This window comes from Habropoda laboriosa, unplaced genomic scaffold, assembly GCF_001263275.1.
Source record: "Habropoda laboriosa isolate 0110345459 unplaced genomic scaffold, ASM126327v1 scaffold212, whole genome shotgun sequence".
In the NCBI taxonomy this organism is placed as follows: Eukaryota; Metazoa; Arthropoda; class Insecta; order Hymenoptera; family Apidae; genus Habropoda; species Habropoda laboriosa.
The window spans coordinates 2766925-2779101 of NW_017100509.1; the positions used below are offsets into that span (position 1 = coordinate 2766925).

Genomic DNA, 12177 nt, shown 5'->3' on the forward strand with positions numbered 1-12177 from the left:
CATTATCTTCTTTTTTTCTTGCAGGAGTTCGCGTCTTTTCTCTTTACCCGTTTAAAAACCACAGAAGTGTTTTCTATTTTTTCTCTTGTACGTTATTTAATTCACATCTATTTTTCTCCTCTGCATTTCACTGTCGTGTTTTTCTCTTTCTTGTTTATATTTTTTCCGGAATTCTTTAGCTTCTCTACGCGTTTGCTTTTCCTATCGTAACAAGATATCGATTCGAAGCATCAATGAGAAGAGACGCGAGCGTGAGTTCGATTTCAAGTCAGCCCTTTAACATTTATGTGCATGCTAAGTACATTTGGCTGTGCGAATGTAAATATCGGCGGAGAAAATGCACCACCGGTGGAACCATCGAGAGGGGAAAACATAGTCTCGCGGAGTTCGCAAACTTTTAACGCGAATGTTTTATGAACAAATGGAAGTGAGTCCGCCAATATCGATTTTCGCTATTTCAGAAACTTTACTTTTATAATTTATTTCTGGCAAGAGTCTTTTAATACGTCTAAATCGATTCTCTCTCTCTCTTGCTGTTCTGCGGGGGAAGAAAAATAGGACAATTTTCATCCGTCTATATTTCTTTAAAATAGCCGAAAAAATTCTCATCTCGTTATTCTTTTTCCTCGGTTTAATCCTTGGCAAATGAATATCGTAGTAATTGTTACGTTTCCAAATGGAATACCGTGAATTACGCAACGTTAAATAAATTCTAACGAGACTTGAAAAACGAACATTCTGATTCTTCGAATAATTGGAAGAATCTTCACTTTACCATTGTCCTGTTTATTTAAAAAATTTCACATTCGGACTACAGTTAAATCGTATCAGACGTAAAACAGTGCATAGAGCACAAATGTTGCAAAAATTACGATTCTCTCGTTTCACGTTAATTGAAGCCTCGAAAAACAGGAATTTGAACCAACGAAAATTCTCAAATTGCTCTCGCGAATAGTGTTACAATTTTTCAGCCGGTAACAAACGAGCCTTAAATTACCGACGCTGTGATAAAGAAAATTTCCACCTGCAAATGACAAAGTGAGAAATTACGCTCTCTCTATAACGGACGATCTAAGGTTGCTTAAAAAAGCACAAATCCTCGTAATTTTATTCGCGAACACTTAGAGAGAGCCACGAAGTGAAATATGCACTCACAGTTAACTATTAGTTTCTGCTCCGATGATAAGAGAGAGAAAAGAAGAAGAGGCAGAAGAGTACTGGTGTATACTTCGCAACGAAAGAACGTTCCTTTCCCCGCCTTTTCCTTCTTTTTTTCTTCTTTTTTGGGTTCTTCTCGGCTGCTGCTCTAGACATAATTTCTTCACGGTTGTCAAAGCGAAACGTTGAACGACACTTGAGCAAGTCCGTAAGTGGCAGCTAGAATTGATTCAACTTAATTTATTCTTGAGTTTGGCTGTGTTGAATAGCCTCTTCTTTCGCTTCGACGTTCGTTAAGCAGCCGATAAGCACAAGTTCCCAATTGGCCGGAAGCCTCCTTTCACCGCCTCGCACACGTACCTTCAAGACCTTATTTATCCCTTTCACTGTCGGCCATTAGCGCTCGATATTCGATACAACGAAAATGCTCAACCCTTCGCGCTCATTCGCTCGCCGCCCTTTTCATACCCAACCTTCGCTACGCCGGAATTATTATTTCCGATAAATGTCTTCCCACTTGGAAGCAGTCTTATAAGCATGATTTACTCACATTCCCCCCCGCCCCCATTTTCTGTTTTATCTTCTTCGAGCCTCTCTCTCTTTCGCCTTCTACCATACTTACGTCCAATTTACGGAAGGATTTAAGTTACAGCGGACGGGTAAATGGAAACGCTCGTTGCAGAGTGTTTTTTGTGCAATTGTTTATAATCGAGGCGGGGAGAGAAGCCAAAGTGATTAACTTGGTGAAATAGAATTTATTAAATTTGTTACTTTGATAGTACAATTGGAAGAATATCGAAATTTGTTAAATTTGTGAGTTTGATACTGAAATTGGAAGGATATCGAAATTTGCTAAATTTGTTACTTTGATACTAAAATTGGGAGAATATCGAAAAGCGGAGGTAATTTTGGCTTCTCAATGGCTTAATTATGTCTCTAGATGACAATTGACAGAGTGCGATATGTGGATTTAATATTAGTTATTTGGGAATGTTCAGAAACTGGATAAGTTAGAATTACGCTGGTAGAGGCAAGAATTTTGAGATTCTACGCTATTTTCTCTGGAAACCACGCTAACTCTAATAATTCTGCTTCCCACTTTGCCTCTACTCTGTTTTCCCCATCGACTTTTCACAATTTCTACTCTACATAGTCTTTCATTCTTATACCGCAAATGAAAATCTCCGATAAATTAGCAATTTCCGAAATTCTACCGTCATTCTTACCTCGTTCCAAGAACATTTCAAACCTCTTTATCCTCGAAATTACTTCGATTCATGACACCAGCTGTAGAAACGAAGAATTTTGACAAGTGTGATATAATTTGAAGCATGAAATAATGGAATTTCGTTCAAGTTTCGATCACTATCGCTTCGTGAAAGAGTTACATATCAAATATCGGGGCAAAGTTGAAAGAGTCGAAGAGTAAATCTGTTTAGGAGATAGAAGGAAATATTCGTTTTACAGCGTATTTCCTTACGAAGTAGGTTTAAAATCCATCGCGTTTAGCGAATTCCCCGAGGAAAAGCGTAACCCAGTTTTTCAATGCGTACGTCGCGTAGTAATAGTAAAAAGGCGCTGATTCAGCGTTTGTCGCTAACGAGCGCACGTGTTTCAAACTTGGAATAGGTGATACGAAAACATGCGAATGATTGTTCCAACCGTGTATCGCGAATCAATCAAAACTACGTACCACAGTCTGAAAACAAAAAAAAAATTCAGATTTTGGTAACACTAATTGAATGAGAAAAATTCTTGTAGATGTTGTATGTGTTCATTTGTAGACTAAATAGGATAAAATATAGCTACCTATTTGGAACGTTATTTTATTTGCAATTACTGTAATTTATTTAATAGTTAACGAACAACATTTCTTTTACCTTCGGAGGACGATTGCCGGGTCACTATTGACCCAGCTTCTAGATTTACGATTGAATTTTAGAATATCCTTATGTTTTACTAAAAATCTCATTGTCAATCGTAAAGTATGCATCGTGAAACGAAAGTTAAATTGTTATTAAATTTCATACGAAAGTTATTAAATTTTTCAGCGAAAATGATTAGAATCGGCCAAAAAAGATATTCGGACACCTGTACAATTTTGACCTGCAAGCTCTATATTTCGAACAAATATACAAGCCACATTGCAGTACAGTGCATGAATAACAAAAATAGAAATACTGTTGACTTTTTACGCACGGTTTAAATATTACAAGGTAGAAGCAGAAAATACGTGAATTTTTATCTTCCGAAAATATTCGTCTAAAAATCTTGGATCGTGTCAAAATTTCATCGAGTTACCAAATTACGAAAAGTCCCAATTATTCGAAGAAATTTAACAAATACAACTAATTCACATATGTACGTTGTTTCGTACCGTGCTCTTATTTATTCGGTTATAAGGCGTCACGGTCTTTTCTCAACCCAATGGGAATGGGATGAAGATTGTAACGAATATGTTTAGTGTGGTTGCTCGGTTATAAGTTGCTTTATTGTGCAACCGTGGTTCGGCTTCTTGTTACAAGGCTCCCCCTTTTTTTTAAACGATTCTGTGTTGAACTGGGCTGCTTATATATATTTTTCCGTAGCTGTAGGTTCGAGGAAAGGGATAATCAACGCCTTTCGAGACGTGGGAGGTCGTCGGTCGCGTCAATGTTTCGTGTTTGAGGATACGACATACGTACCTGTAACTATTATGCCACAATTTGTTCTAATCGCTGTTGGCCAGCAAATCGATACATTACGAATTACCAAATTACAAAAAGTCCAAATTATTCCAAGAAATTTAACAAATACAACTAATTCACATAGGTAAATACGTATAATTATTTTTCCACAATTTTTTGTGGTCGCTAATGGCGAGGGCAAGTCGATGGCGACGTTAAGCGAATGAAAAAAGAAAGTCAGCCTGATTACCTCAGAGGTTGAAATGCTATCTAATCCTTTTAATCACAGCAGAGGCTATCGCGGAGGAACAATGGTTTAATTAATGACACACCCCTGACGAGGCTTAATGATCTAAGAAACATCGTTAATTAATACTCAGAGCTGTTAGCGTTTACTTTGCGATGCTTTTGCCGCCTGGAGCTTTAATCGATAGAAATCGATATTCGATAGAAGAAGGCGACCGTCGTTGTGTGTGTGTGTGTGTGCGCGCCTCTCGTCTCTGTATTCTCCAACGTGTGTCCCTCTTCCACGTTCCTCGGAGAAACGCTATCTGCACTTATTGCAGGGGTGGATGCCTCCCGGTGGAACTACTCGAAATAACCGCGATCGCGAAATGGTAGTTCCACACTTACAATAAAGCCCCGATGCTTATTTCGAACGAGTTCCAACGTCGCGAACTATTCGATGTAATCGCGACTTTGGAAAGGTTATGCATCCTCCTGGAGACCTTAAATGCGGCTCCGATACACACGCTTGTGAATTGCGTGGAAACGTCGCGCGTGAAATTGATAAGGAATTATTTAAATTTTTCTTGGGTGCGAGCGCGTGGGTATTTTTTCTTTTCTTTTTGCTGCTGTGAGGTGTTTTGTTTTGGTTGTTTCTGGTGTTTCAGGTGAGGGAATTCTTTGTTGGGTCATTTTGCGAAGCGGGAGAAGTTGATTTCGCGGGAGGGAATGGTGGTGTGTCGATTATTTGTATTTTTCACTTTTACAGAACTTTTGACAGTGTTGATAATTTTTTAGTGTTATTTTTAGTAAATAATATTTTAGCGTTGTTAATTTTTGAATGTTTGAACGAATTGCTATGTCAACTATTTGTATTTCTCCCTTGTCGCTCTCATAGAATTTTTAAAGGTTTAAAAGTGAGAAGAGATGTCTTCTTTTCAAACCACCACAGTTTCTATAATAATTATAATTTTTGAAAAATCGGACGCTGTACTGTAGATAATACATTTTCACTCATAAATTCGAAAAGAATTTTTTATTTCAGGCGTGTCAATCTTTTCCAGTGATTGCCGCCTAAGTTTTCGCAATTAGCGAGTAACTCCTCCATTTTGTAACATTTTCTCTTTAAAAAATTTCAGAAGAAAGTTGAAAGTTACATTCACATCCCCAGAAAATATTGTAATTTTTCATCTAATAGTTACCTAAAGAAAAAATTCCCAAACTATACCTACTCTCAGTCGCCTCAGGCTAGCATACCCGCTTAACGCTATAACAGTCGACTCTCAGTCCGATATTATAATTTCGAAACTTGCCAAGCACGTTAAAAAAATAACAAATCTGAAAATACTTAATTAGCAACATTTCCCAGCAACGCGTTAATTTTTCATCGACGATTAAACAGGCGAATTTCCGTCGAAAATTCGCGAACTCGAATGTCGAAGGCCTCGAGGATAATTGATTTCGTAGAAAGCAAAGCTGACGGTGTACGGAACAGTTCTCTGTTGGCTTGTGCAGAAAGGTTACCGCGTTTTTGCTCCAATTATTCGTTTACTTTGACGGAAGAATTAGCGGAACGTGAATCGGAAGAAAAGTTGAAATAAAATTGCAATTCATCTGGCAGAAGTGTACTTAATTCAAGAGGCCACAATACGCGCTCGTATTACACTCTTTTCACGAGGAGTCTACTTAATGGTACATGAAGCAGCAAACCGAGAAGCTGAGAAGCCAGTTGTCGTTTTTCTACTCGTATTTTATCAACAAGTTTCGAGGAGGGAGGGGGGATTCCAATTCTTGAGTGCATCTCTGTTTGCGTGAAAGAGAAGTAGCTGTTGACTTAATTTTTTAAACGAGTTACCAGCACCAGGGAATATGGGACAAACGTCGTTCCAGAGAATTAACAGGCATAAATGCTCGATGAAATGTGATACAGTTGACTGTATGAAGTATTTCTCTGAACCGAAAAAAGTGACAATTGAACGTTTAACGGGGCGAAATAAGAGGTTGATATCAGGTCGTTCTGAAAGCTCCCGCGATTTTAAGCGGTGAAATTTTGAAAAAACATTTTGACGTTTTTATTACAAATAATTTTCATAATTTTTCACACACTTTTGCCGACGTGAAAATCCGAGTCTCTGAGAGAAAGAAGCACCGACAGTGTGAAATATGTTTCTGAATCGAAAAAAAAATGACAATCAAACGTTTAAAAAAAGCGACAAAATAAGGTGTTAATATTATGTCATCTTGAAAATTCCCGCTATTTTAGAAAAATCATAACTCCGTTGAAATGAAACATTTTTATTCAAAATAATTTCCATAATGTTCGACACACTTTTGCCAACATACCATAAGAGCATTAATTAAAACAAAAATTAATTAAGATAAAAATCTGAATCTCAAGAAAAATGCGAATGAATCACCCTTGTCCAAACCTATTTTCTACCTAAAAGGAAAATCGTGCTCACAGTTGGATGATCTACGTCGAGATTAATTCCCTACAGGTTCCGTAATCATGTGCCTTTTTCCATGCTTCGATGGTTATAGTGTGTTCACAGAATAAATAGAATAGAAATAAATGAAATGTAGTGTATGTTGTCGAACCTCGTGTTATATCGGCAAATAATGTAGGAAATGATTTTTTCCCCAACGGATCAATTGATTTTCACGGGGAACAAAGGGGATATAATACATTGAACGGTGTTTGTAATTAAATGCCATCTCGCATCGTGGGATGATCGTGCACCTCTCGGTGTTCCTTTGTTAAAAACGGTCCACTGCGTCCTATATAATTATACAATTCTATGCTGTAGTTTTAATATTTTCGCGGAATTACTCGTCGAACGCGTATTTAAAGGGTTAAATAAGCGATGATTATTAGATCATCCTGTGAGTTCCTGTCGAATTTTATAATCTCCATGAATATTCCCAAAGAAACCTTTAAATTTGATAGATAAAACGTAAGTGCCTCCTCATTCCACAATAGTTTTTTCTTTTTTCTTTTAGTAAGACCATTATGTCGTCTCTACAAAATTTTCTTGGATTTTCATTCAAACATTTTTCTTTTTCGACACGAACTTAAGGGATGACCTAATCTATTTGCGTCAAATTGCAATACAAAGTTACCACTATCACAGACGATTAAGGCTTTTAATGAAAAATGGCACTCGCGCCGAAGTGCCATTTCCAGAAAATCGCTTTCATAATTTTCACTACCGTCATACTTAATAAAAAGTAGCGCAATTAAATGCAAAAGAGAATGTAACACACACCGAAGTCGGCTTGAACAATTTAACGTGCCATTTTTTCACCAGTAGCCTCGATTACAATTCTCTGAAAAATATACAAACTCGTTCGAGCATCGAACAATCTTCACCGGAAGTGTGTAACAAGAGGACACGCGAGAAGGAAACCTTAGGAGAGAGAAGAAAAAAAAAATGACGGAATTTTTCCTGGAGGAAAACGGCAAGAGAGACGAAAGAAAAGAGAGAAGAGAACGCATCAATGTCGTGGGCCGCGTAAATTTGCAACGGGCGTGTGCCCCGTTCCTTTTTGTCGCTCATATTTTCAGGAAGTTTGCGATTCATCCTGTTTGTCTGAGGGGGAGGGGGAGGAAAAAAGGGAAGCATAGCTGGCATCCGCAAAAAGTAATATTTCACCGTAGGAAGGTCGTAAGGCCAATATCAGCGTATATCGTCGGTGACAGCGTGCGTTTCAAAAGCGGATTAGTTCCGGTATTGTATTTACAGGTGGTCGTGAAGTGAACGGCTTAGTTGCAAAATTGGTCGTGCGGTCCGCGATGCATCATAACTCGCGGCATTCGACGAGTTCGGTCGGTTTTGAAATTCCTACGGGAAGAACTTTCCTCGGTAATTGACGCTCTCGAAAACTGGCTTGCTGGATATCACCGGCAGAAACAGTCTTCCTCTTTTTTTTTTGTTTGGAAAACGCTTTTACAATTTTGCTGGGTTCGTGTGATTTTTTAACGGATATGAAAATTCATCGAGGATTGGTGTAATTTATTGTTGAAAATACAGTTGACCTTGCATTTTCGAAAAAAATAGAATATTACTTGAAATATTTATTAATTTGCAAATTTTGTTGGTATGGTGTCGAAGTGCATGACGAGCATTGAATTTTTCTTACTTTTGTTAAAATACAGTTGATTGTGCATTTTCGAAAATATTGGACTGTGACTTGAAATATTTATTAATTTGCAAATTCTGTTAGTATCGTGTCGTGTCGAAGTGCATGACGAGCATTGAATTTCAGTTACTTTTCTTGAAGGTACAGTTGATAGTGCATTTTCGAAAAAATCGAGACTATGACTTGAAGTATTAATTAATTTCATTCGTTAAAATTCTGTTAATATAGAATTTATGGGAGTAATAAGTATTCATGGAAAAGCGACTAATTTTATCTGTTTCTTTAATAGAACTTCAATTAGTATTTTATCGAATATTACGGAATAACTTTAGCAATTAAAATCAGAAACAGCTAAATCAGACTTCCTGATATCCTTATCAAAATTAGACGTACTTTAGCGCACCGTCAGATTAGACTTTTACGTAAAACTTACCGAAAATATCGTTGGGGTAAATTAGGAGAGCTATTAACACCATTAGAAGTACTTTTTGCCGATCCACCATTTTGTCACAGTCATCGGTCCACCTAGAACAATAGGAAAAAAGAAGTTAATTAAACGCGTGGCAAAAGAGTAATACAGCATGCGGGATAATTAAATTGCAACAATTAATTCCTCCTGCCTTCATTAACGAACGAAACTTTTTAACTTTACGTATTAAAATTTCCCTCTCATTGTCGTTATTATAATATAAATTGAAAACTTTTATCTTTTGTTCCTGTGTTGTTCTACAATTTGTCGAATATTTCTCTTTCTTTTTCTTCTCTTTTTTCAACGAACAAGAAACAAAGAAAGAATTTAATTAACGACAACAATGGATAATTGTATCGGCAATTGTCGAAGATTTCCTCTTTACAAAGCCAAGTTTTTCCTTTTTTTCTTTATTCGGTCAGTTTAATCTTCGTGAAACTATCCGCACGCATTACCGACGTATTATTAATTAATATACGAGACTCGCTAAAGCAGCAGCGCTCAAGCGACACTATCCGCTTCGTGCGGATTCTGATTAAATGCGAAATATTGGCAGAAAATCCCGCGATCTGCTTCAATTTCATTCCAATTCGTTTCGTCCTCCGCGGGAACCAGTGAAAAGAGGCGGGAATTAAAAAAAAAAAAAGGAGAATTTTTCGCCTGTGGTAATAGTAATATGGTTCGATTCGATTGAATAAAATCGGAACTCGAAGGAAAATTTCTAAACGAATCTGGAAAGAGCGGAGAGGATTACCTTGTAAGGTAACAGCGATAGACTATTACTCTTCATTAGCTTCCTTGGGGAATGACGAAGCTGAGGTCTTTAGGGAGCGATCGGTGAAATATCGATTGCGAGATGTTATTGTTTGCCTGGACAAGTACTTTCGAGTAGCTTGGCTGTGGCAAAAAATTGGCTTACCTTGTTTCGTTAAATTAGGGGGAGGTTTATTGCATTAAAAAATTGTTTGTCAAATTAGAAAAAGATTTATTAAATTGGACAAAGATTTATTAAATTAGAAAATGATTTATTAAAGTAGAAGATGATTTATTAAATTGGACAAAGATTTATTAAATTAGAAAAAGAATTTGAGAATAAACATTTGAATATTCCTCACGTTTTCCAATTTTTATTCAAAGATGAAACAAAGCTCATTCTTCTGATATATTTATTTTACAAGATTACTGGTTCAATTAATTAATTAAATTTTAATCAAGCAATTTTCCATTTTTCAACAAACCCAAGTAAAATCCTTGGAGATAATTATTTTCTACATCGTTCTACTTAATGTTACATAGAATATTTTTACAATTTTAAACGAAATTAAACACGAAATTCCCTAAAGAATCAGGCAAACGCAAGACGAGTCAGAGAATAATGGATGCAAACGAAATTTTTACACGGTTTAAACTGGAATGTTAGAAGCGTAGAAAAGCGTTTTTCTCGTCCAAGAAAAACGTTCAACGTTCCACATATTATCATCTAAATTCACCACTTATCACCTTCCACGTCTCATTACGTTCTTTTTCACCGTGAGACGCTCTCGTTGGCTCTGTAGGTCGCATTACACTCACTTCTTTCCCCCTTACACCTTCGTCACACATTTCTCTATTTCCTAGTCGAATCAACGTTGCTTCAAGAGATACACGTATCATTCACGGCGTTTCGAGACAAAGAGACTTGTTTAAGCAAATGAAGCCGTAGCGGAAAGTAGAACCGTCCCAGGGAGAACTCTCGTAAAAAAGAAGCTCGCGTGCTTTTTTTCGCCTCCCCGAGAGAGAGAGAGAGAGAGAGAGGCGAAGGTGGAGTGTAATAAAAACATAATCTAAAAACTTTAAACGAGACCGAAGCGCGAAGATAAGAGAGTGGAAGTACACTGTTACACTGGGAATCTTGCTGTTGCTCGCGAGATGTGAATTTTAGATACAAAAACTACCCCCAGTGTCTCTCTCTTTCTGTGCGAGATAGAGAGAGATGGAAGGTAAGAAAATTTGATCTCCGCCAATTGGACCTGGCGGAGGATCTTTAAAACGGCAGCGAGAATCGACTGTTTGCCAAGAAACTGAAAATCTTCGATGAAAGTTTCGGAAACAGTTGAAAATCAGTTTTCGCTGTGTAAGGAGCTTCGATCAGCCTCGTTATCGGCGTGCCAACAGAGATCCGGAAGGAAAATCACGGTCGATCTTAGGAGAGAACGACGACCAAGTGAAACGCGTGTCGCGCGAGTGGAAACATTAAAGTAGCGTAGCTGTTTCTGACAAGATTTCCGGCCCGGCACAATCTTCGCCCTTTCAGTGGGATTTCACGCGCAGGTCGAAATGTCCGATTGTATTAGAGAAGGTGTGTACTATCTGGTAGAGAGAGAGAGAGAGGAGTTGAAGATACAAATGGGGTTTACTTATTTTAATTTAATTAGTTGTTTTAATTGTACGTTTTAACCCTTTCGCTGGTTTTGGAGGTTTGAAAGTTTGCTCACGTTGCGCCCTTGCCGCTCTTTGGCACATTTGCTCTCTTTAGTTCTTAATTTCTCAAGGAAATGAAAAGATTAGGAAGTTCCTTTAGAAATAAAGGTAAATTAAAGAAATTTTTTAGAAATAAAGCTACGTTAAAGAAAATAAAGTGGAATAAATTTGGCTTAAATTAAAGAAAAAAAATAAGGGCATAAAGAAATTTCTTTATTTCTCTATTTTTTTTTTGTTGTATTTTCTTTAACTTGGCTTCATTTCCAAAGAAATTTCTTCATTTCATTTTCTTTAACTTACGCTAAATTAATTTTATTTTATTTTCTTCAATTTAGCAGTTAGCTGGCTGCCTTGGAAATACAATTTTCATTCATGCAACGCTAATTTAATTTCGAGCGTCTCTGAAGCTGCATTTGTCAAATTTCAAACTTCACAACGATTCAGTATCAAGTTTTCTTGTTAAAAAATTGAGGAAAGAATTTTCAAACAGAAAAATCTAAACTGTAACATATTATTCAAAGATATTTTTGATTTAGAACGTTGCACAACTTCGTCATGCGTAATTTTCTAATTTTAATTAGTTTATCCGGTGCACGGACAAACATTTATTGATTACCCAAGGAATACCCATAGTAATATTAGGTTTGGATTTCGGCTAACAAGAAGCTGACACGGTAGCGTCTGCTGAACAGCCAGTTGTACGCAAACAATGCCCCTAAACCAATTACGTGCCTATACGCAGTGATTATTGTACATTGAATCGATCATGGTTTCATACGAACCAAATTTCTCGATATATTTTTCAATGATTTTTCCTTAAGAAATTCTCTGCAGACTATTGAAATTTAAACCGTATGTTTAATTAGAATACGAATCTAAATTTTATGACATAGAAAACAGCAAAAGTTGTTCTTTAAATTTATCAAATTTTTAAAGAAATTTTTCGACCACTTTCAGCGATAACTAAAATAAAGAATAACAATTTATGACCACAATCTATAAATCATTTTTGTGCATTATTTTCTTTGGAATATAAAGAAATGGAAATTATAGGTTCAC

General features: G+C 36.8%; 1 protein-coding gene across 1 annotated transcript in view; it reads right to left on the reverse strand.

Annotated features, from left to right (window-relative positions):
- The window catches only part of LOC108576178 (lachesin-like), a 61423-nt gene extending 52731 nt beyond the window's left edge, over window positions 1–8692 (reverse strand). Inside the window, exon 1 of the mRNA XM_017939121.1 lies at window positions 8623–8692. Within this exon, the coding sequence (XP_017794610.1) occupies window positions 8623–8692 (70 nt within the window). The remainder of the gene's footprint in view (window positions 1–8622) is intronic.
- Between the last annotated feature and the right edge of the window lie 3485 nt (window positions 8693–12177).